Here is a 26,385-nt window from a genome sequence, read left to right on the forward strand (position 1 = left end):
GCCCAGGGTGTCATTCGACACACTCACACCGAACGTCAGTCGAGCGCAGCAGTTTTGCATTTTTGAGATTAAGCCGAACTGCTAATTGCAATCATGATAAAATACACCATATTTATCTGAATAAAATATATAAGTCTCAGGAAATTACAGATGTTACAGCATGGCAGTGTTGTATATTTTAGGTATTTTAGCTAGATATGTAATTTATTGTCAAACAAACACCAACGAAAGTAAAGGCTATAAGTGGGTAAGTGGATTTCATTTATTTCATATGCAATAACCAAAATCGTCGCCACCATGTATTTCTATTAGAGCAGCCAAGTCTCATTGAAGACCAAAGTGTCATTCAGCTATATTTCACAACTGAGGCTCTATTACAACACTATCTTCCTACAGAGAACCTTGAGGATGGGGGGAAAGCAGTGCAATCAGGCCAACCGATTCAATCCATCCATTATAAAACACTGATGATATATTATACATTTACTGTTAACACAACATTCTGCAAACATCTAATGTGAAACATAAAACCAAACAGTCCTATGTACATGATCCAAAACACATTTGCCCAACTCTTCCTCAGCACGTAGTCTAATGTATATGGCACCTGGCAAAGAATGTTCAAGAAGAAGTTTGTGTTTGCAGTGGAAGCTGACTGTTGTTATATCCACCATCAAGGATCATTCAGTGAAATATTGCCATATTGCTGTGGAACCAGATGTTCCCAATCAGGGTGTATAGAGAGGCACTGGCCGTTCTGAGACAAAAGCACATCTTTCTCAGAGGTATGACCTTAGTGGGAGGTCAACATGTCACACCACAACCTGAATCCCATACGACAGTAATGGTCTCGCCAGCTATCATTGCTTTTGGCAATGTCTGATTCCCAACAGTATGAATATGGCATCTTACCATCAGGATCACATGGTGTTTTGTAGCCCTTTATAGGAGAAATATATGTACTTGTTTGGGGGTAATATACATTTTTCTCAAAGAAATCAAGGATACGCCAAACCACATTTCAAACAAATGTAGATACACAAAAAGTATCACATATCATTAAAAACAGACATTAAATAAGTGGAATTGATTTTATACTTTTGCATTACCTACTTGGGTAATGGTTCATTGGCATACAAGACAAACCAACCGTCTCCTATACAATCAGTTGGATACAAAAACTGTAACATTGGGATAAGCTATTAGCTATTGATTGTGTCAGAAACTCTAAATCATTTGTTTATGGAAAGATCCAGGTCTTTTCTCCATCCAATAAGTGGGTAAGACTACCGCGGGTTGTCTACCTGAAGACAGAAATACAGATGATTCCAGACATATCTACGGTAAGGTGAGGGGCAGCTTAAGGTTGTCACGGCAACCTTTAATGTCCTCTTGTATTGCACACTTTGTGTATAGCGATCAAACTCAAACTCTTAGAGTAGGCCTACTGCACTCAAATGCAGAAATTAGAAAAAACTAAGTTAACATAGTGGGCATGTGTTTGATATCTGAGGGTTATCCAGTGGTTTCTGTTTTGTTTTTTTACCATTCATTGAGTGAATTTGATCAAATAAATCAACATGTCACACAAATACAGTAGCTACGCCTCAGGCAGTCCAAACTGTGTTGAAGGACTAAATTACTATAAATGATAGTAGAGTGGTTTGTGCACAGGAAGGGCATTCCCACCACAACCACCGGCCATATCTACAGACGCCACTCTCATTGAGACATGCCTACAGCCAGACCGTCCTGTACCTGCCCTGGCTGAGACGTGGAGCTCAGGGTTACATTCCTATGACAGTACTTGAAGAGGTCGGGAGGGAGAGAGAGAGGAGAGGTGAGGAGGAAGTGCGTCTGCAGCAGTGGTCCTACGGAGGCCGGACAGCAGCTCTGCTTCCTGCTCAAGTCACCTGGTAGGCAGAGCAGACACTGGTCCAGCTCAGTAACACAGTTCATCAGGATTACCTCAGGGTTCATTATGAATCGTAAGAGTTTGCAAGGGATCGTTAGGGTTCATCTCAGTATTGCAGGAGATCAAGAGACTGCAAGTAGTCAAGAGATTGCAAATGTCGTCAGGGTTTTGGTGGACTGCTGTTTTATAGCTGTGTGGGGTGAGGAGGGCAAATGGGAGTTTTGGGGGTGGGAGCGGGATTATCACCCCCACCTGATCGTCTCCCATACCCCATTGTTTACTTAGGAGGCGGGGGGGCAGGTCTTTGAGGCACGAGTTGTGATCCAGCAGGTGCTGATGGTCTCCTTTTGGAAGACAGATACAGTCAGAGAGAAGAGGTTTATACATTACAACAGTATAGAATATCATGCAGTAGTAGTTGTTTCCTGGACCCACTGTAGATTAGGGCTAATCCTAGGCCTAGGTTACACGGCAATGTTTTGAGAATGTTCGGTTCCCGATGGCATCTGCGTGTTCAGTGAGTTTAATGTCCCTAGATTATTGTTGTACAAAACTATAAGCACTTGAACTTTGTGGCCCAATCTTTTTAATTTTTGAATGCCAATTTTTAATTTGAACCTCTTAGCCGTGAACACATATACATATTTATATACATATATATAAATATTATATATTTATATATAATATTTATATACATATATATAAATATTATATATTTATATATAATGTTCCATAGTCCCAGACTAGGCCTAATCAGAGTCAGAGAGACTGACCAAGTGAGTAGTGTAAGAAAGTTCTGTCCTTCCTTACCCTAGAAATGGAGGAGGAGGAGGCCTGACAGCGTAGGATGGTACTGAGCCGGTCCTGCTTGTCTGAACAACCTGTAAATAACAACAATGATTGTTATTTGAGTCATTTGCTCTCAGCGCAAAATAATCACTTGAGACCTATCATATGATACCACCCCTGAACCACCATGATGTGGAAATATCATCCAAAGCAGTTTTCAAAACTGACCTGGTGATGGACCTATGGTGATGCTACTGTGGGCAGGACATATTAAATCAATTCCACTTTCATGGTCATCATAATGTCTGCTGACTGGAACAGCAGTGAAAGTGGTGATTTCAAGTGTTGGTGGGTAATGGTCAATCCATACACAACAACATCAGCAACCCCGCCAATGAGTTTGTAAAAAAAAAAAAAGAAGGAGAACAAGAGCTCCATTTATTCTTACAGAGGAAGAGGAGGGGGTCACTGTGAAGAGTACAGAGAAAGGGCTGAGATGGTGCAACAGACGTCACAACAAATACACCCAAAGTTTGAGTTAGGTCATGGTTATGGAACCTTGGTAAGTAGCAGGTTAGTGAGGAGAGGTTAGGACAGCATGCACCCTGCAGCCCTAAAGCAGCCAATCAAAATACTCCCCTGCTGGCTTATTGAACAGAGCCAAGCTGATACAGTAGCTGGATAGCCAGAGAGCAGGGGAGATTCAGAGTGGCAGCAGTGAGAATAGCAGCGAGACCCCATTGAACCAGAGTACAGAGATAGAGACCAGACAACTTGGGTAGGGAGAGAGACATTGGGCAGAGAGATGGAGAGGTGTGTTTACCTCTGCAGGTGGTAGCAACTGGGCTTGATGCTTCACATGGGGAGAGAAGAAGGAGCCTGGTCACTACTGATTATTCCTACACACTACTGAACACTACTAAACCCAGGGTAGGTCTATACACAATTGCAACTCTTATTTAGGGAATAGTCTTTGGTTTGTCATCATCAAACTACTTGGAACATTAATTTGATATTTGTAAGTCAAAGCAGTCAGCTAAAGAGATGAGGCACAGCAAAGGGATGTTTACTAGTTTTAGTTTGGTCAGCTCTGGGTTAAACACCTATCTCTGGTTAAGGTTAGCTGTTCCTAAGACTACACATGCACATGGTGTGTGTATTTGTTATGAAGCCAGTGTGGAACCTCACCCCGTCTTTGACGATGCTGTTAGAGTTGCCACCCCTGGGAGGGGGGTTTCCTCTGGGAGGAGGGCCTCTACTGGGATTGGCTGGGGGTTGACTGTTAGCCCTGCAGATAGGAGGAGGCAGCAAGCATTTCCATTTGGAGCAGGGAAGTGTTGTCATAGAAATTGTAGTTTCATCACCTCCGTTGTAATTCACCACCTCCCTCAACCTTTCACATAGCTGTGCTAATCTAATTCATGACAGGATGACCTCCAGGAGGTCAACACACCTAGACGTTGTCTACTCCAGAATAACCATCCTTTGTCCCATTGTCCCTGCAAGAATTACCGCCTTTTTCTTCTGTCACGTGTCTGTATTCTCCACCACTGTTGATGACGCCTGCCATTTAATATGACGTGTACAATGGGTTAGCCAATCACATCCTGGAAGCGCCATACCTGTGTATTGCTTGAATATAAGGCAGCGCAAGACCAGACTGGGGCACTTCACTTGGATAAACCACTCACGTGCGTTGTCCTGAAGTCCTTGCGCTCGTATGTTTTCTCTATAAACCAGACTTAACCTGTTTGAGCGAATCTTGGCAAATCCTTTTTGACTAGATCAGTTAAAAATCTTCTACAGTGTCAGTAAACATAATGTGTAAAACTACCTGGACAATAAAACTGATTCTGATAATAATAACAAGACAGGACACAACACAAATGACTATAAAGTTGTGGTTATCTAACATGTGACTTTCATAGAATAGGACTATAAAGTTGTGGTTATCTAACATGTGACTTTCATAGAATAGAGCAGCATGTTTCCTACTCACTCGTAGCCCTGTGACCTCTTCCTCCTGGTGAAGCGTCTCTGCAGCTCGTTCCTTCTGAGGAAGATGAAGACACCAAGCACCAGGAGAGGAAGAACCAAGAAGAAGAAGACAAGCAGGCCAGTCCTCATTGACGTGTCCTTGTCTGGAAGGGGGGGGGGTTATGAATGAATACTTTATTAATCTTCAAGGGACATTTATTTAGTCACCGGCAGCATAACAGAAACTCTTGGAAATCAAAAGTCAGGATCAGAATGTGCCCCTGGAGTCCTCCCTGGGAGACCCTGCCTGCTGCTGACTCACCGTTCCAGGTGGGGCCGCTGTCAATGCTGCCGCCGTAACCTTTGACCTCACAGTAGGGCGGGGCCCAGCCGTCATCACAGTGACAGTTCTTATTGTTGTTACACATCTGGGGAGTGACAGTAAGAGAAGGACACAGAGGAGAGAGAGAGAGAGAGAGAGAGAGAGAGAGAGAGAGACAGACAGACAGACAGACAGACAGAGACACACATGTGAACCCCTGGGAGAACCCTCTCATATAGAAATAGAGATGCTAGAATCTGAGATTTGAGATCTACCCCTGGTCTATATGTGTCAAAACACCTAACACCGTTTATCATCCCTCCAGTAGTGTTCAGGAGAGTTGTATCATCTATGCCACGGCGCATTGAAGCTGTTCTGGTGGCTCAAGACCGTTGAGACCTACCCTGGTCTATATGAACATATATCTATGAGACCTACCCTAGTCTATATGAACATATCTATGAGACCTACCCTAGTCTATATAAACATATATCTATCTATTAGACCTACCCCATGGCTGTGGCATTTCTTCTCAACATCACAGTCGTAGTTGAGAACATCAGCACTACTGCAGTCGAAGTTCAAACACACCTACAGACAGGAAGGAAAGTCACAGTTTAGCACCCTCTACATTTACACCATGTCTGGGGGCAGATTTGGGACTCAGAATCAGTCAAGGATTAACTTTACTAATGATTATGCTGAGCTTGGGTCAGGGTATGAGTTAGGCTTTGGGTCAGGGGACAGCATTAGACACCTTATTGTCTCCACACTTGGTGCCCTCATTGACCATGCCAGGGTCTGGCACGTCGGAGCCCAGCAGGAAGTCGACGCCCCAGCACTTGGTCCCAGCAATGGGTGTCTGGATGATGGAGGGTTCGATGCCGAACACAGTCACTGACTGCACGTTGGAACACTGCAGCTTCCCGCACATGGCATTCCTAGACACGCACACAATTTACTTACACACTCTTGGCCATGAGAATAGGAAAAGATACAGGTTGCAGACAGCATCTCTTATTATGGTACCTTCTCTCACACTTCTTGTAGCCATAATTATGATAGCCACAATTCCCAAAGCGATCTCCTTTAGAGTTGACATCTTGAAAACAGATCTCTGGAGCTGCCTTGGCCTCTGAGGAGAGAGAGAAAAAAAGAGAGAGAGAGAAAGAAAGAAGGAAAGAAAGAAAGAAAGAAAGGAGAGATGGGTCTGTCTGAGTTGGCTATATGGTGAATCGATAGAACAATATGTATTCTAGTGTTAAGGCATCAATGAAATACATAGCTGCCCTCTACCAAACAAAGGTTAAAGAACAGATTATTTCTCAGCTGCAGTGACACCTTCATTACCACAGGAGGGCCCCCATTAGCAAGTCAGGTAGATTTGAAACTGCTCAAGGGAGAAGTAGTAGAATACAATAAAGTAGAGTTGAGTGAGCAGAATAGAGTAGAGTGGAATAGAATAAAAACACAGTAGAACCTACTGGGTCCGAAGATGGCCTGGCACTGTCCGTCGTAGTGCTGGCACTTGCCGTTGTAGCAGTAGGCCTGCTGGTTTCGACAGGGGTGGCCATTCTGCTTGAAGACGTCGCCCTGACAGAGGGGTGAGGAGCCGTTGCAGTACTCTGTCAGGTCACACTCATCATTACTGTCTCTGCACACCGACCCTCCAGGCAGGAACTGAAGAAGACGTAGGAGAGAGAGAGAGAGAGAGAGAGAGAGAGAGAGAGAGAGAGAGAAGAATGAGAGAGAGAGAGAAATATTCAGGTAAACAAATTGTACTTGTCTTTCCCAGCAGTTTCTACTTCTTCTACATTTTGTCTGAGTGTAACCGTCTAATCCTTCACTGAATTGGTCATATCAGTTTGCTGCTAGGTCACCTGGCAGTTCTTGCAGCAGACTCCGAAGGCACACTGAGCCCCAGTCTTCAGCCTGCAGGTCTTGGCCTCACAGCACGGGTCCTTCTCGCACTCCTAGACAGGCAGACAGACAGACAGACAGACAGACAGGCAGGCAGGCAGGCAGGCAGGCAGGCAGGCAGGCAGGCAGGCAGGCAGGCAGGCAGGCAGGCAGACAGACAGACAGACAGACAGACAGACAGACAGACAGACAGACAGACAGACAGACAGACAGACAGACAGACAGACAGACAGACAGACAGACAGACAGACAGACAGACAGACAGACAGACACAGGCAACACTGGACGGTCAGTGTAGAACACAGCATCATAAACAGCCTGTATGTTGGATATGGAAATAGAGGTGGAGATCTGGACATTTCCTTCATAGTTTCATGGTGTCTCATAGGCTCTGACCTTGTCTGATCCACAGTCACACTCCTCTCCTACGTCCACCAGCTTGTTGCCACAAAAGGGGGCGCTATAGGCCTCGTCAGGCCGTGGGATGTTGAGCAGACAGTTTCCTCCGGTGTTCAGAATCATCTTCTCAAAGTCATCAGCACTGCAGCTGCTGAAGTTACGGGACCCACTGGTGGAGGGTGGAAGGGGTTTAGCACCAGTGTGTGTGTGTGTGTGTGTGTGTGTTTGTGTGGTGTATGTGCAATTTAATATGTATGTGTACTCACGTGGCTCCAGAGTTCATGATACAGGAGGTGACTCCACATTGGCAGTCGCGCCCGTCATCGTGGTTCATGCCCAGGTTGTGGCCCAGCTCGTGGGCCACGATGGACGCAAACGATGGGATGTTGTTGTTGGTGAACTGGGACAACAAACAATAACACTTGTTTACTAACCATCAACCACCAGTTGTTGACAAACCTGGTTAATAAACAGGCTGGAGCCTAGTGCAGTTATAAACATTGAAGACAATGGCCCTCATTTATCAAAGGAGCGCAGATCTGACTATGATCTATCAAACATTCGTATGCCGTCAATTCCATCGTACGAATGATCGGACGGTGCGGATAAAAACAATCATCATTTAAATATCACGCCCTACATATTCTGGCCCCTGTAGTTCATAGCATGAAGATACTAAATATGGCCAAAACTAGAAGTTTCTCTGGCTCTCGTCCAATAACAACTCTACACTCTTCATGGACAGATCCCGGAAAACCATCCCACATTTTACAATGTTATTTTAAGGGATAGTTTACCCATGTCAATTCACACAATCAGACAGCATGCGAGCTGGGCAACTTCCTTGTTTAATTTTGTAGCCTATCTGAAAACCATTGCACATTGCTGTCAATTTTGAGGATTTATAATAATAATAATAATAATAATAAAACTTTATTTTACTTTCCATACAGAAAATAATATTATTGTGACAATAAATTACAAAGTAACAAAATCTCAAATTAGAGCTAACTGAATGTGAATGTGAAATATCCTATTTCAACCAGAAGGCCTAAAGAAACTGGTGCGCGTCAGGTTAATAGTCTCAAACTTACGTACATGTGCTGAGACTTGACGTGAGATTTGGTCGCAGTCTCCGCTCAAGTCCAAATTAATAAATGCCGAACTTGGCCTGGAAATGACTGTAAGTCCAGTTTTCTGTCCTACGATCGCTTAGTAAATGAGGGCCACTGAGAACATACCTTTCTTCATGTAAGGACAATTCATCATGCATGAGCATGTTTTTTTTTTTTTTACTTGAACACAACAGACGGTCAATGTCTTTTATAGAGAACATGCCTATCAAATGAGGAACTGCTAAGTAGAAGGACCTAAATAGTCAGAGAACCTGAGGAGTCGGAGAGGAGAGTGTGGGAGAAGAAGAGGAACAGGAAGTAGCATACCGCATTGATCCCGCCTCCATGACTCCGTGAGCAGACTGTACCCACAAAGGCCATTCCCGCAGTCCCTCCAAAACTCTTTTTCCTGCACGCATATGTACACGCACACGCACACACACACACAGAGACTATGAGAACAGACCAAGGGTTCTCTGCAGGTGTGTGGATGTGTTCTATAAAGGTGTTGTGTTATACTGTATAGGTGTGTGTATGCATCTATGTACAGGTTTGTGAGTGTGTGTTCTGCAGTACTAATGGTGCATTCGTTTATAACTGGGAGGTGGCAAATTGCGACTTGCTACTAGGAATGATTAAATAAAACACTGCATGAACTCGCACTTCCTCGTCGCAAATTCGGATATGTTTCTCAGCCCCCAGTTGCTCGAATGCACTAGATATAACTAGGTAACTGTGATATAATGGTATATAGCTCGAATGCACACAGGTCGGAGGTAGGTATTTTGCTACTTGCGACTTGCCACCTCCGACCACAAACGAACGCACCATAACAGGATGAGCTGGGCACTGTCGTGTCGTCTGCGTGGTACCAGCTCCTTCTCTCTCCACTGGGTGAAGCGGGTCAGTACCTCCCCAGCACTTCCCTCGGTACTGATGGGGTTTTGATGGGCCCAGATCTCCAGACCCACCAGCACGATCCTCACATTCAACTCCACATACATCTGATATGGTGCAGAGACAGATGCAGCGCGGGAGACAGAGAGGGGCGGTGAGAGAGAAAGAGAGGAGAAAGAAGAGAGGAGAGAGAGAGAGAGAAGAGAAAGAAGATGGAGATGGACAGAGAGATGTACAACACTGTAAAATGCGGAAGATATGACTGATCTGAAGCTCTGCAGCAGTCTGAAAAGTGTTCTGTGAGGACTTACACTGTCTATGAAATTGGCCAGGTGGACCATCTCTTCTCTCACAGCAGTCTCATTCTTGTGCATATAAATGAACTGGGAGAGGGAGAGAAAGAGAGTTTTAAAGGAGAGCAGAAAAAGAATGAGACAGAGAGAGGGTTGGTAGGATGCCCTAGTGTTAGGGGCTAGTTGTAGTCTTAACTATGGCGTTACATGATCTGGGACCTTAGTTTATGAGAACATAATCTAAAAGGCTGGAGTGTAACAAACTGTATGGGGGAGGAAGACATATTGGGTCTTACATTGACAGAATAATATGATATGCAACTGCAGTGGTGTAGTAGTGTAGTGTTAGTTTAGTAGTAGTGTAGTGATGTAGTGTTGTGATGTAGTGATGATGTAGTAGCAATGTAGTTGTGTTCATGTTGTATTTGTGTTGTAGCTCTGATGGAGTTTTGTAGTTATGATCTAGTAGTGTTGATGTAATAGTGTTGTAGTGGTGATGTAGTAGTGTTGTAGTAGTGATGTAGTGATGATGTAGTAGTGATGATGTAGTAGTGTTGTAGTGGTGATGTAGCAGTGTTTATGTAGTAGTGATGTAGTAGTGTTGTACTGTAGTTGTGATCTAGTAGTGTTGTAGTGTTGATGTTGTAGTGTTGTAGTGGTGATGTAGTAGTGTTGTAGTAGTGATGTAGTAGTGTTGTAGTGGTGATGTAGTAGTGTTGTAGTAGTGATCTCGTAGTGTTGTAGTGGTGATGTAGTAGTGTTGTAGTGGTGATGTAGTTGTGATCTCGTAGTCTTGTAGTGGTGATGTAGTAGTGTTGTAGTGGTAATGTAGTTGTGATGTAGTTGTGATACAGTAGTGTTGTAGTGGTGTTGTAGTGATGTAGTGGTAATGTAGTAGTGTTGTAGCGGTGATGTAGTGTTGTAGTGGTGATGTACAGTAGTAGTGTTGTAGTGGTGATGTAGTTCTGATATAGTAGTGTTGTAGCGGTGATGTAGTGGTAATGTACAGTAGTAGTGTTGTAGTGGTGATGTAGTGATGTAGTGATAATGTAGGAGTGTTGTAGTGGTGATGTAGCAGTGTAGTGTAGCTTTCCTCACCCTCTCGTTGTCCACCACCAGAAGCAGCTCCACATAGTGAGTCTGGTGGAGCACAGCGCGCTTCCTCTGTAACCAAAAACACACACACACACACACAGGAGTGACATTATGTTTTATGACTTGTTATTGTGTCTGTGTGTGTGTGTGTGTGTGTGTGTGTGTGTGGTCACTCACCCTCAGATGGTGGCTGATGGTCTTGTGTATATCAGAGTGGGTGTGTTCCTCAGTGTGAGCATGCTCAGTGTGGGGCACGCCACACACCAGTGGTTGTGACTTCACATCCTCCAGCCGGTAGAACAGGTGCTGATTGTCTGAGGAGGATTCCAGTGGCTCGATCCCATAGCTGGAGTTGTCCATGTGTAGCACCCCCCTGTAGAACACGCACACGCACGTCAGATATGACTGTCGCTTCCGCTGGGAAAATTTCACATCCATCCACAGAATTCAGCGCATTTTTCTCTATACTGGTGTGAACAACTACCCGGACAGAACAAGCGTGTAATGTGTGGAGCATGCGCATGACGCCGTTGGTATTGGTGTGTGTGCGTGTATGTACAGCAAGCGACGCGTAGGGTGCATCCATCTTGTGAAGGACAGACAGCGCATCGTATGACGTGTGAGATGGAGAGAGAACCACATACAGGTCATGAGCCGTTTTACACAGTGATGTGCAAACTGAGCCCACTAATAACCGGATACCATCATCACCACTTGCGCGGGGGTGTTGTTCAACAGACCCATCCTCAGGCCCTGCTCTGCTCTGAGTCACGAGTGGCTATGCTGGACAGAGCACCTATTAATAGGAAATTCACTGTCCTTGAGAAAAGACACAGAGCAGGGAGGGACCACTCACACTGTAGTAGAGTGCAGAGGGAGAGGGAGAGGGAGTGAAAGAAAGAGAAAGGAGCTGAACTAAATTATTTACGATGTCTCGCCTCACATCCATCTCTGTTGAGCCTCTATTTGTAATTGCTTTGGTTGATTTTATTTTTGACCGTTGTTGTTTTTTTTATTTTTAAGATTGTATTCTATTCTGACTGGTTTATTTATTGACTGTATATTTAATGTATTTGTATACCTGACGTCATTGAAAATGAGGGTCCTCCTCAATGGATTTCTGTGTTTTAAATAGTGGTTTGAATGAATGAACAAAGATAGAATACTTTTCAAATTCAAACTCTTTTCAAAACTCATAACATACCACAGGGCTTAGCTACAGAAGGGTTAGGGTCTGGAGAATAGATGTGTCCTACTGTACCTGAGCCCATGGCAGATGCTCATGGCTACAGAGGAGCCCGTCATGTCCTGGACATAACCACGGTAATGACAGTGGTCCTGGAACAGAGGCAAGAAAACATTAGACACTGGTTTGGAAAAGGAGGAGTGAGTGTACATATTCACTGTCAATAAGATACATCTAATGGAAAGAGACAAACAAGTCTGTGTAGTGCAGGCCTCTACCAAGCTGCACAACTCTTTTTCTGTCCTTGTAACTGCTAGGCCTATCCCTTTAACTGTTGAGGCCTACTCCTTTAACTCTTGAGGCCTATCCCTTTAACTGTTGGGACAGCCCTTCAAGCACTCCTGGCAGAGTCAGGACTCTCTAACAACAGCGGAACCTAATGGAGTTGGCCCCACAGCCTCTCTCCATCACATGTAAGAGAATTAGCAGACAACTATAGGAGCACGTGTTGATCTGTTCTAAAGTAAAAGTAAAACCCAGTCCTGCAATAGGCCTACCTGCTCATTAAGGCAACGACACCTTGCCTACTCTCACAGATTAACTCCTCTGGTCTATAAATATCTAAATCTTGAGGGCCGGTTAGATCTGTCTGCCTGGCCACAGGCCTCCTCTCTCCCTGGCAGAGGGCCTGGCTGGGGGTGGCGGGGACAGGGCCAGGGGGTGCAGGAAGACTCATTTACCCAGAAGATCCCAGCTGCTCCACACAGCAATTAGACATGCAGGCGCACACATGAGCCCGCGTGCACAGGCACGTACACATACTGTACCAACAATTAATGCTTGTATCCTCCAAATCATATTTTCATTTCATGAGATTCATTCAATCTGAGCTATTTGAACACTAGCATGGGTGCAAAAAATCACCTGCTTTTTTTAGCCTCAAATTTCAAAGTCCAAGGTGCCCGAGACGGCTAAGAGCAAAACCTTGTCAGCTGCATGATACACACACACACGCACACACACGCACGCACGCACACACATGACCTGACTGCGAACTCTGCTGGGTCTGTGATCCTGTTATCTGCTAATGAAGACAATATTTAACTGACTGTATTTATGAAGCTCTACTCTCCCCCAGAGAGCTGGTGACATAACAAGACTTGACACTGAATCCCTGTTTTGGGATAGGACAGGCAGAGTGACAGCATGTGTGTGTGTGTGTGTGTGTGTGTGTGTGTGTGTGTGTGTGTGTGTGTGTGTGTGTGTGCGTCCGTACGCGTGCTTCCAGTGGCAGTAGAGCTGTGGTGTGGTATCACAGCCGGTCAGTCACGCGTCCAGGAAGGTTGTTTGCTGACAGGGAGAAGCAGATCTCTGAGCTCAGCCTCTTCACTGCCTCTAACCAGAGCTGGAGTCACACACACTCTTCCTCTACAGCTCCCACGGGATCTTATAAAGGACATCCTGTTATGAGTGAAGTGTGTGTGTGTGTGTGTGTGTGTGTCTGTATGAGTGTGAGATTGTGTGTCCAGTATGTATGTGTGGCAGTGCCTGTGTGTGTGTGTGTGTGTGTGTGTGTGTGTGTGTGTGTGTGTGTGTGTGTGTAATGTACATACATATGTGTGAGAATGCTTGTGTGTCCAGTATGTGTGTGTGGCTGGATGTGTGTGTGTGTGTGTGTGTGTGTGTGTAATGTACATACATGTTTGAGAATGCTTGTGTGTCCAGTATGTGTGTGTGGCTGTGTGTGTGTGTGTGTGTGTGTGTGTTGGTGAGCACTGCTTTCCCAGCCCTTAGTCTTATCAGTCTCTTCACTTCCTCTCCTCCTCCCTCTCTTTCCCAGCAGCAGCCTGGCTCCTCCCCATGCAACACAGCTCACCACCACTATGCACAGGGAACTGGGTTACGAGGTTAACCCTGTCCGAAAGTCGTAATGTATCGGACGGTTCCTAGCTAGACGCCGAATGGGAAGCGCAAGAGAGGCCAGTCCAAAAACAACACAGGCGTGAACAGTGATGTCTGAGCTGGACGAGTTGGGTCTCTCCCATGGGGTGAAGAGGAAACCATAGCAAGACGCACTCTAGTGGCAGAAAAGAGCGCAGGACGAAGAGGAGCAGGTTATGAGATTATATGGGGAGGATAACGGAGAGCCCGATGACCTCAGATGTCTATCGCCATGACAACAGGCTCCAGGGCAAGGTCGCCTCTCCAGGCATGACACTGAGATCAGACGCTCACTCCGCCAGTCTTGAGACAGAACTGCCCCCTGCCCCCCCCCCCCTCCCCCCTCCCTCCTGCCAACCTCCTCCGCCCTCCCTGTCCTCTGCTGACACACGGCGGGGATGCCAGCAGAAGAGGCATTCTGGGATAGCTGACTGTGCATGTTTTGTCACGAAACGGATAGAGAGGTCTAGGGATCTGATCCTACTACTGTGGTAGAGGAGGAGAAGAAAGGAGGGAAGCGAAAGCGAGAAAGGGAGGAGAGGAAGTGACAGAAGGAGCATCACCACAAGTCCTACTGAGCTTCTATTCTTGCACCATCGAGAGCGTTCTGACTGGGAACATCACCGCTTGGTATGGTTACACCAGCGTGCAGGGCCGTAAGGCTCTGCAGAGAGTGGTGCGTTCAGCTGAACGTACCTTAGGGGGGCAACTCCCTAACCTCGACGCCATCTATACCAAGCGGTGCAAGACCAAGGCAAGCAGAATCCTGAGAGACTCCAGTCACCCAAGCAGTGGACTGTTCTCTCTGCTCAGCTAAGGGAAGACATACCGTTCACTGATGGCTAAAACAGAGAGACTCAGGAAGAGTTTCTTCCCCCAGGCAGTCCGGTACCTAAATGGCACTGACTAAGCACTTTTTGTTCTCCGAGTAACAGCACTTTATATTTATTTTTAACTGAAATAACCTTCTGACATCATGAATGTATATTGTTTCTGTCTGCTATTTCTTTTGTCTGTTGTTGTGTCAGATTTGTTGTGTGTGTATATCTACTATGGAGCCGACTGTTACATTTCACTACTTTGTATTATGTATGTGACGAATAAACTCTGAATCTGAAAGGACAAGAAGTGGTGGCGAGACAGAAAGGTGGGTTAGGGAGAGACAGAGAAAGAGAGAGAGAACTAAGGAATGGTTAGGGAGATTGTCCAAACTATGTTTTAATAAATAACAATAAAACATTCCTGTAACGAAGTCAGCATCAAACTGCATCTGACTAACTCATGAGTAGACACGCAAAGACAGCAACGCTTTTCCTATGTGACTCATGGCCCCGTGCTCCACTTCTCTACCACGCCCCACTGAGGGTTTGGCTGCTTCTGTGGAACTGAAGAACCAGGCTCTGACTACATCAGCCGCGAGATGCCCAGACGTCTGCTATGGAAGGCATGCTGGGAAGCCAGGATCTGACAGCGTTGATAAAATAACCAGACAGAGACAGAGAGAAGTCCTCGCACATCACTTTATGCTGACCTAATGGGGCTAGAGCTCACACATCCATAATAGTCAGGTAAGAGATGGAGGTGAGAAACCGAAACCCTGATACGAAAGCCTCTAATGTTTCTGTTCTGGCAATTCCATCAGCCTTGCCTCACACTTGACTTGTTCTGCAGCCTGGCCTAGCAGCTGACGTTCCTCTTGGCAAAGGAAAAGTCAACACACTGTACACACACACAGAGGAAGATGGATGTACAGGAAATATCAATGTGCTTACTAAACACTGGGGACTGGGTTAGGGAAATGGTCTTCATATTTCATGTCCTGGGAGAAAGTATGGGAAATAAACAAACAGGAGTGGCACAGAATTCTGAATTTTGTTTGCTTTCAGACGCACACAGACAGGCTTCACAGGGCCAAGTCCTTGTTAAAAGACAATTCATCTAATGGTAGAATAATCCAATCATTTCAAATCATTTTTGTTTAGAGACACTACAAAACTAGGATGCTGAGAAGATATGATAGAATACTAAGATCTAATTCTTACAATAATCAAATCTTTTTCACATCATTAACCCTGCATGACATTCTGCAAGCCCACACCTCTCCCATCAACGTAAAAACAAATCCCCAATAAGCTCCAATTTACTAGCAGTCATTTCAGCTCCATCAGAGCAGTTTGTGACCCAGCCAGTACGTTCTAAGAGCGCAACAGATGTTCATGCACAAGCTGGGACATTTTGGTTTGTACTGACTTGAGGGAACACTGCCAAGTTACAGGACAACCCCTCTCCAGACTGCCTTCATAGGGGCCTAAACACCCACACCCACACCCACGCACACACGCACACACACACACACCCACGCACACGCACACGCACACGCACACACACACACACACACACACACACACACACACACACACACACACACACACACACGCACACACGCACACACGCGTGCGGGCAGGTGTGTGTCTTGTCCCAGTCTGACAGTAGGCTATATCTGGCTGTTAAACTCTACCAACCACAGAGGAAGGGCAGGAGATAATAAGGTCACATTCTTCTAACATCTTTTATAATTCTACTAATCAAGCCTATTCTAATGGGTTACCACAGGAGAGAATGCTGTTCTACAGCTACACACTCAGACTGACCACTTCCCACACACAAAGGCTTGAAGGAGACTTGAAGGAGGCAGCAAAAACCACCTTTTCTCATCGTTCCTCCTCCTAGGGTCCTGAGCCCCAGCACACAGCAGCACACACCCCAGTGACACACAGCTACAGTGCAGCAGCCTAACAATATAATAAGTAGCAGCACTAAACAGGGCGGCTGTAGCTCAGTTGGTAGAGCGGGTCGTTCAGTGACCGAAGGGTCATTGTTCGAATCCCAGCTCCGACTGTCCACATGTCGAAGTGTCCTTGAGCAAGACACTTTACCCCAAATTGCTCCCAATGAGCAGGTTTAGCGCCTTGCATGGCAGCTGCCGCCATTGGTGTGTGAATGTGTGTGTGAATGGGTGAATGAGAGGCCATTGTAAAGCGCTTTGAGTGCCGCTAAGGTGGAAAAGCGCTATATAAATGCAGTCCATTTACCATTTTAAACAAACACTCTCTTCGGTTGTTTTCAGTGCCATAGCATCTGCCTTTCACTGAGTCCTAACAGGACAACATTACAAGATCCCTGCCCTGCTCCAACCCTTTGTTCCTAGTCTAGAACAAATTCCTAGTGGATGGAAACCTACTTGGCTACAATAAATCTGATTCCGATTCCTGCTTTGTTTTAGCCCACCAAGTGTACATGGCACAGGATTAAGAGACAGAAGGATCCTTTGTACTGTACTGATTTTTATAGAATACAGGTGCATCAACAAATTACCTAATTTCAATGGCTCACTGGCTTAGCCTGGAAACATGGCAGTGTGTCTTAACTTTGAGAGAGCGCTGGAGTGGGACCACGAGGGCGTGTGTGTTGGAGAGATGCTCTATTTGTGTTATGTTGTTCGTCTTGTCCAACATGTTTCACAAATACTGTTTACATAGACATAGTCCAAACAAACAAAGTGCTTTATGGGTGCTCTATATATAAACCAGAACAAACATGTGTATAGCGTTCATAATCCATGATGGGCAGTATGAACCTTTATACAGCAGGTATAAGCTGTGTGTTAGCAGCCTCACCTGCATGGGAGGTATCGTTGTGACTAAAGAGCCATCCTTGGTGTAAGAGTACACTGTGAAGTCCTCCGGAAGGAGCAGCCTGTGAAATAAACAAAAACATTGTCAACAAACAACAAAAACGATGGTGTCACATCATTCTTCAGGAGTTAAGAGGCAAGAACTGAACACAACACGAACATTTGCACCACAGGAGCAGGGTCGATATTATACAGTAACGTCATAGACTCTCACAGAGGAGCTAGGCTTAAGCAACATCAAAGGGCCAGAAGACGATTACAGGCTGGTGTTGGAATCAAGTGCTTACGCACAGCACAGTCAACCACCAGACTATGAGCCTGTGTGTCTTCAGCTGAGGCTCCATCCAGGAACTGGGGACTCAGCATATAGAAACACATTTACTTAAACAATCACCCTTCAATACAGAGACCAAACAACCGTGCCTGTGCATCTATTCTGCCTCTTCCTAGGAGCTTAGAGGAGGAGAGGAGAGTAAGAATAGGGAGAGCGGAGCAGAGCTCACTGCGTCTATTTCTCTTCAGAGTTACCTGGCTCAGCAGGTCACCTGGCACGCTCTTTGCTTCCGTCCCTCTCTATCCCTCTCAGACTCTCCAACGCTCTCCTTCTCTCCCTCCCTCTCCAACATCCCTCGTCTCTCCACTCTCCCTCTCCATACTCTCCTTAACTATCCCTCTAAAGTGGAACTAAGATAAAATGTCATTGCTCTCAAAATGTCTCGCAGCCCAGAGCTGTTCCTGGGGACTTGCTCGAAAAACCCTCTCTCTGAGCAAACTGTTTCTGGCCTTCGTCCCTGGATGATGACATCAGAACAGTCTCTGGCCTCGGCCGGTCCCAGAGGAGCAGAGAACATCTGGAACACGTTAGCTCTGCCGAGGAGGAGAGGAGGGGAGCTGGACGGAGAGGAGAGGACGGAGAGGAGAGGAGGAGAGGAGGAGGGTACATACTCATTCTTCTCCAGGATGATGACATGCTCTTTCCCCAGGGCACTGATGACATAGGACACCTGGAGAGACAGATAGAAACACAGCAATGTCCATCAGTCATAAAGAGAGAACTAGACAGTCTGCAGTTAACCTCCCCACCTGCAGCCTTAGCTGCATGGAAGGGTGTGTCGGTAGGGACTGGCGTGGTAATAATTAGAGACACCATATACGTACTGTAGATAGCAGGCGAGCAGTTCTAAAAAGTTATTTGCTGTGTGATGTATGATTTTGAAAACTATTAAAGAGATATGGAAGTTAAAAGAACTGACTGAGTAAATGGTATAAGTCAGTAGGCTAATCACCATCAGTGGCGATGCCAAGACAAGAATAACGTCACTCTAAAGCACTCTTCTTTAATCTAGACACCTTTATCCCGGGTACAACGACCTGATCAACAACTAGATTACCAGAGATTTGGTTGTGCCCGTCTGCCTGTCTGCCTGTCCCTCTAGTGATGGTGGCAGCAGGCAGGAGAGAAGAGGAAAGAGGAGGAGGCAGGAGAGAGGAGGGCTGAGAGGAGAGGAACAGAGGAGAGATAAAAAGAGAGGAGGAGAGAGGAAAGGGCTGAGGAGCTACAGAGAGAGGAGGACAGAAGAGAGGAGGACAGAAGAGAGGAGGACAGGAGAGAGGAGGACAGAAGAGAGGACAGGAGAGAGGAGGACAGGAGAGAGGAGGACAGGAGAGAGGAGGACAGGAGAGAGGAGGACAGGAGAGAGGACAGGAGAGAGGACAGGAGAGAGAAGGACAGGAGAGAGGAGGACAGAAGAGGGGGCTGAGGACTGACAGGAGAGCCTACGGTCAGTCAGAAACAGACCAGACTGACCATGACAGTAGACGGCCTGTCAAAAGAACACAATAGAATGGAACAAACAACGCAAAAGATAAAGGAACAGAGCAGCTGCAGCCCCCCTAGATACGATCACACCTCAATCAGTGTGCCTGCGGGTGGGTGGGTGGGTGTTTATTACAGTGTGAAGAGTGGCTGAGATCCAATGAACGACAGTGCATGAATGACACTGACCACCCCTCAATGACAGGGTGAGGAGGAAAGGGTTGTTTGTGCCATCCAGCAGGTAGGACACGTAGGGGGCAAGGGGGGGGGGGGGGGCTAATGTATCAGCAGGTTCCCGGGCATCTGGTTATACCATCTGTTCCTTCCTGCTGTACTTGCTGGGGAGAGGGGCTGCTAGGCCTGCTGGAGGTCACTGCACACAGGCCCAGTCTAGAAACGACCTCTGGCCTATTGCTCCATGCTAGATACTAGACACCAGTGCTTATTTAACTTATTTTAAACTTTATCTAACCGACTGATGTCCTGACTGTGTTTATCTGAGACAACTAGCCAAAAAAAGCCATGTTGAACTGTACAATATGTAACACTCATTGCATAATCAGTTGAGGAATGCCCACATACATAAAGTACCTCATTAGATGTTTTGTGTTTCTGGTGAACTGCTCCAGTTAATAAACAGCACAACGTCCAAAGACAGAGTCTGCATACAAACCCTGGCTGAGCAGGAGCCCCTTTGTTTGAACACACCCTCATACTTTCTTACTCACTCCACTACTTCTCACATTTCTCCCACTCCCTCGGGAGGTCTGTGTGTGTGTGTGTGTGTGTGTGTGTGTGTGTGTGTGTGTGTGTGTGTGTGTGTGTGTGTGTGTGTGTGTGTGTGTGTGTGTGAGAGAGAGTATGTGTGTGTGTGTGAGTGAGTGAGTGAGTGAGAATGACAGAGAGAGAGAGAGAGAGAGAGAGAGAGAGAGAGAGAGAGAGAGAGAGAGAGAGAGAGAGAGCGTGCTCCAACAGGCCAGGACAGAGAAGAGCGGATGTGAGACAAATACATTTACAGCTCTGAAACTATCCCCAGTCCAGACTCTACAACACAGACCTCCTCCAGCTGCCTGCTAACAACATGCCTGTGACGTCATCACATATATTACCAATTATAACCATATGTGGAGGGTGGGTCAGTGTACACGTAGCTGAATAGCCTAATGTTTGGTTTTAATATGTGCCAGTGTGGCTGAGAGGAAGCGGAGCCTGTTATTTCTCAGCTGAGGTTCATTACTGCAGGCCGGGGCAAGAGGTCACCGGAAGTGGCAGAGTGGTGCCCAGGTGAATGACCTTGTTAACCTTTCCTGGTAGAGGGTGGAGGGATGGGAGAAGAGAGAGAAAAAGAGAGTTTGGTTGTTCAAGCTTCTAAATCTAGCGCCTAGATCATAACGCTCCCCACTTTCATTATCGGCGGGTATAAGAGCTGGGAAACCTGAAAATGTGTAAGATAATGGATTACATTTATAATTTGGCAAGGAGTGAACATCATTATCATCAAAGCAAGGGTCCAATTGTCCATTAAAAAGCAATGCTCCAAATGTTTTTTCCAAAGCATATTACATGTGGCAATTGAATTCATAAGCATGTGCTAGAATTCTGCTAGCAGTAGGGATGAGAAGGTATACCGTAAAACCGTGAACCGCGGTATAAAATGTCCACGGTATTAGAACCGTGACATTCCCTGTGTTTACGGTATTACGTTTACGGTATTACACAATAATGTGCTGCTGAAACTTCACATTTCAAGTTGCTTGCAACAGTTAATTTTGTAATTTAATATAAGCTTGCTATTAATAAACTGAGCTTAATTACAATAGTGTGTATTTTCCATCATGTGTTGCACTGTAGGGCTCTAGAACTCAGCCTATTCAAACGCCTGTGTCTAGTCGATAAAAAAAAAGCCTATACCGTGAAATACCGTAAACCGTACCTTGTAACTAGATACCGTACAGTATCGTAATGCAAAAATCCATACCGTCTCATCCCTAGCTAGCAGTATGGCTACAGTCTGCTAGCACAACATAGCTTGTCATGTGGTGATGCATTGATCTTTATCACCCGGAAATTCCTCTTCCAGCATCTAGATCTAGTTGTCAGGGTCATGACCTCCAACATCTTCTTCTGAGGAGAGAGACACAGCCCCAATAGTTTCAGTGTTCTCAGGTTGTGTTGCCATGGTTTACCTGGTCAGCCTCTGTAGTGTCCAGGTCCCTCGTGCTTGCCTATCCTCCTGGGAACCGTCACCTCATAGGACGAGAACTGGGAGGTTTGCTGTGACGATGCTGACCCTGGGACAGGAACAACACTGGTATTAGATCACAACTCATGTGCCCAGCAGTTTACAAAATCAGTAGCTAACTAACTGCCATTGTAGAAGAGATGTCATGGGTGTCAGTAAACCACAAAGTCAGGTGTTCCACTTCTGCTGAGGCCAGAGGGGTAGCAGCTTGGCTTCTGCTGACTTGTTTCATTGGGGGAGGGGGGCATGGTTATGGGTCAGGGGTCAGGGCAGACGAGCAGACAACACACTGCAGCCAGGGCGTCCTCTCCACTCGGGAACACAATCTCTTCAAACCCTGACTCAGCTCCCCCCACCCCCGCTCCCTCGACCTCGCACTCTCCCCAAACACCCAGCCTCCTGCCTCTCTGACCTAACCAGCAGCCAAGTCGACCGCCCAGCAGTGGCTGTGTTCCAGGTCACAGCCAAGCAGTCCTGCTGCAAAGATCTTCAGTTCTCTAAAAATCACACTGACGGCGCTCCTGTGATATCCTGCGCAGCTATCAAGGTGTAGTGGACAATCTGGTGAGTTGTGCACCACCACCGCTACTAGGGCGGTGTGGGACGTCACCCAAGTCTCTCCTGCCTGCCCCTCAGCCAAGCCTACTGTACGGCAGTGCCAGCTGCCTGCCAGGCTGCCATAGAGTGTTCACAGTTGCCAGCTGTCTGCCGGGAACCCCTCCTAAGTGTGAGTCCTGCCCAAACACACAGGAGACAATGACACTCTCACTCTTCACCTGAGCTGGCCTCATCATGGAGAGGGAGGGAGGGGGAGGGAGAGAGAGAGAGAAAGAGAGAGAAAGAGAGAGAGCGAGAGCGCAAGAGAGAGAGAGAGAGAGAGAGAGAGAGAGAGAGAGATAAAGAGAGAGAGAGAGAGAGAGAGAGAGAGAGAGAGAGAGAGAGAGAGAGAGAGAGAGAGAGAGAATGAAAGAGAATGACTAAATTCTAGATTCATGTCTGGACAAGGCATCAAGAACAGATGAAAAGGTGGAAAATCAATCAATCACAGGCCAGAACAAAATCAATCCATCATAGGCCAGATCAATCAAATCAATCATAGGCCAGATAATGCAAAGTGTATCACCATCATCATTTTTGTTGAACAATATTCCTCCGTTCCTCCTCCTACCCTGGCGGTCTCTACTGTGCTCCTACTGAATGAGAGGACAGTGCTAGACCATGTTGTCATGGTGCTGTGCAGCTGGAGCTCCAGCAGGCTGCTCTGACCAAGGACACAGTCACTGGGAACCACGTCTGCCAGTACAGTATGACACATACTACAGTACAGTGAGCAGCAGAGCTCCTGGACATGCTGCTGTTCAAGCTAATATGATCAGACAGATAGGAGTACAGCTTCGCTGGTAGTATGCACTAGACAGATCTATTACGGTGGCATAGCTAGCATGTAGCATCCCCATCCTTGAGAGCCATGTCATACTGAAGCCTAGTCTAGAATCCACAAATTATCATCAACATGAGAGAAAGGTCAAAGAGAGATGAGAGATATCCCTCGCTAATGGAAGGCCAGGATGCATTGCAGAGACCATGCATGGCTGCATTAATCATTCATGCTGCTTACTGAAGCCCTTGATCAGAAGGCCATTATCAACTAAGACTCACCACTATCCCCATTCTCCATGACACAGCATGTTCTCTGTTAGATAAAATACAGGACAAAAGAGACCACAATACTGTGAAACTAGCGTAGGGAGCCAACTGTATCTCCTACTAGATAAGCCAGCCATTCTCAACCAGTGGGCTGTGGTCTGGTGTTCTGCAGAGCTCCAAGTGGGCCGTGGAGGCAGTGGTAGCCTACTGGCAAATGGTTAGAAAAAAATAAAATAAGATAAATGTTTGGTAATTTACAAAGCTAGTCATTTTTATATTTATGTGTACTCAAGAATTCGCATATAAATGTTAAGTTAAAATTTATAATTTCAATGACCACTTACGTTTGAATATCACCACGCCAATCACATCCGTTGGTCTATCTCAAGTGGACCTTGAGATAACATTACGATTTCTCTGAGGTTTGTCAGAGACAGATGACAGTCTGTAGAAAATTACCAGCAGACCAAACTAGAACACAGACTAGTGAACCAGAATAACTCTGGATCTGTGTTAACTTAGGTCTAAAATATTGTGTGTTTGTGTGTCATACCAGAAAAGCTGCTATGAGTGACATTCTCTCCCTAAATCCCAAAGGCTAGCCCCTCAACCCAACATTGATGGATGTGATAGGTCTAATATTGTTCTGATGTGTGTGATTTGTCTTTTATTGTTCTGATGATGAGCCTGAATGGTCTGGTCTAATATTGTTGATGTACCTATACAGGTTGTTATAACATGTACATTATTAGTCACATTATGTTCTGGTGTAGCCGACCTGACTGGTCTGGTCTTTTTATTGTTCTGATGTACCTAACGGATGTGCTTGATCCAACATAGAGCTGGAGCAGGCTACCTGATTTATCTAATGTTGAGTCTGATATTCTAGACTAGTCCACTATGGCTGAATCTAGGCCAGGAACAACAAGGTCACAGTAACTACAGTAGGAGCATTATCCCTGTTCAAAAACACTCGCCAATGGCCTCGCCATTACATAACCACATTACACCCCACAACAGGCCCTGTTAGGCACAGACCAGGGATGGGAGCAGGGGACCTTCACCATTAATGGGTCCATCTACTAGGCTACAGGAGCAGTCTTTACTAATTTGTCCAAGTTCACCCACACACTTCTCATCACATCACAAAGGGCGACTCCTCACGTTGCCTCTCAGCTTAACACTAAACCCACATAAACCACCATTTCAACCAAGAAACCACAGAAACCACTGTTCTAAATAAACCAATCTAACAGGTTGCATTTGTTCGATCAGGAACTGGGGGAAGTAGGTAACATGAAGTGATACTTCAGAGAACTGTGGATCATTCATGGCAGAAGAGGTTTCTGTGAAGAAACATGATCAACACAATTCTATGATGGCAATCCTGTAATCAATGACCCTGTATCAGTATTTACCCACATTAAACCACATGAGAATTGAATAAGCTGCTTATGTGTGTACAGCTATGTCCAAGAGAATAGAGGCCAAACACAGGCTGCACACAGCACAGGTCGATGAGTTGCTGTATGTTCTGGGCTTATTCTAGCCTACTTGCCAAAACAGAAACTAGAGAGTTCATATCGCACTGTCTCGAGCCTCAATTTGTGACACAGCTAGGTTAAATATTTGTTCAATATGATTTTGATCAATATTATGTCACCGACGGGGCAGGGGTAAATTGGGTGTAATAAAATAGTTTTCTAGTAGGGATACATTGTAAATATGAATAACTCTTACGAGTCTATATGGCGTGCTGGAATCAGTGCTAGCGGGATGCAGAGTTGGCCAAGTTCTAGAACCCCTTTCGCTACAGAGTGGCAGAGAAAGAAGCCGCTGGTCCGGCTACATTCTGCTGCTCGTTAGAATGTTTAGATACTCACCCGCGCTGCAGTCGCCGAGTCCATAGAGTAAAGCGATGAGACAGATTATTTGAAAACACTGATGGGACAACAATATCATCCCCATTTTTGTCTAAATGTCAAACAATCGATGTAGGGACAAGGACGTCTTCTTATCCAGGCGTTGCCTTCCAAGCATTTAGGAAGTGCCTTTTCCACATACTGTTAAAAAAAAACTCCAACAATTACTACCTCGCCATACAACTGTAACTGTTAGGCTAGCTACTCGCCGAGAAGCAAATATTACACCACCGTGTCCAACCTCATTCAATACATCCGATCTATCCGGATCGTATGCTCAACGTATTTAGGCTATAATAGACGACAATGCTAATTCACTAATCTTTTCGAATCGTTCAGGATCAAACGAGTCGCTCTCGGTCGCACTGCTTCCATAACATCCACTGAACCCGACTGGAATGAATAATAAAGCGCATGCGCGTCTTGTCAGTTTGTGTCACGTAGTAGGCAAGGCAGCGTTAATATAGTACATTACATACACGAGTGAAACTCAGTGTGCTTCACATATAAACCTGTTTAAATACATTTTTCAAATACAATAAAACAGCTTTAGCAAAAGTAAAAGTGCAAGGTTTGCAGTTTAAAGCAGTGGTGAACCTAAACGTTTAGGACTGAATTTAAAAGTAATCAGTAGCCTAGCAAGTCTTAAATCTTCTGTAACTTTAATCCAGCTTTTTGTTGCACAGTAGCTAAATGCTGCTTCTCCGTGTTTTGTTTTGACTCTGGGGACAGTTAACAGACCGGTCCCAGATGACCTGAGAGCTAATTGTTCATATTGTTAGCATTTCAGTGATGCATTTTGGTCCTAAACCATTAGTCATTTATGGATGAGCAGCAGTATTTTGAAATCAATTCTCTGACACACTGGGAGCCATTGCAGGGATTTGAGAATTGGTGTAGGCTAATATGTTCACTTTTGGTCTTTGTTCTCTAACAGTAGCATGTTTGAACAAGCTGTAGCTTGAGAGGTGACAGTAGGCTGAATTTGTTACTGACTTGTTGTGACTGTTGACATTTACATCTAAATCCATAGGCCTACATCAAAATGTCTGACTTGGTTTCTGGTTTTCAAAGACAGTAATAGATAGACTCGAATAGAAAGTGTATTTGCCATGTGTAACAAGTAGCCTATGGGTACAGCTACAGCGGAATTATTGTAATTGCTTGTCCTTACAGTATCTTATCAGAGCTAATCAGTTCCTCATTCCAGTCATA

At 45.6% G+C, this 26,385-nt stretch overlaps 1 protein-coding gene across 1 annotated transcript; it reads right to left on the bottom strand.

Annotated features, from left to right (window-relative positions):
• Positions 1-262: 262 nt before the first annotated feature.
• Positions 263-25,543, bottom strand: adam9a (ADAM metallopeptidase domain 9a). Its single transcript, XM_084457581.1, is given in 24 exon segments — positions 263-2,259; positions 2,726-2,796; positions 3,528-3,557; positions 3,893-3,992; positions 4,704-4,845; positions 5,004-5,109; positions 5,514-5,594; positions 5,761-5,944; positions 6,033-6,138; positions 6,488-6,683; positions 6,884-6,976; positions 7,320-7,491; positions 7,589-7,722; positions 8,765-8,846; positions 9,266-9,441; positions 9,646-9,717; positions 10,726-10,791; positions 10,900-11,095; positions 11,984-12,060; positions 17,527-17,605; positions 18,489-18,547; positions 21,546-21,576; positions 21,578-21,650; positions 25,132-25,543. Coding segments are annotated over 24 exon segments (2,478 nt in total). The 5' UTR covers positions 25,217-25,543; the 3' UTR covers positions 263-2,192.
• Between the last annotated feature and the right edge of the window lie 842 nt (positions 25,544-26,385).

Source organism: Borostomias antarcticus, assembly GCF_949987555.1.
Source record: "Borostomias antarcticus genome assembly, chromosome: 23".
Classification (NCBI taxonomy): domain Eukaryota; kingdom Metazoa; phylum Chordata; class Actinopteri; order Stomiiformes; family Stomiidae; genus Borostomias; species Borostomias antarcticus.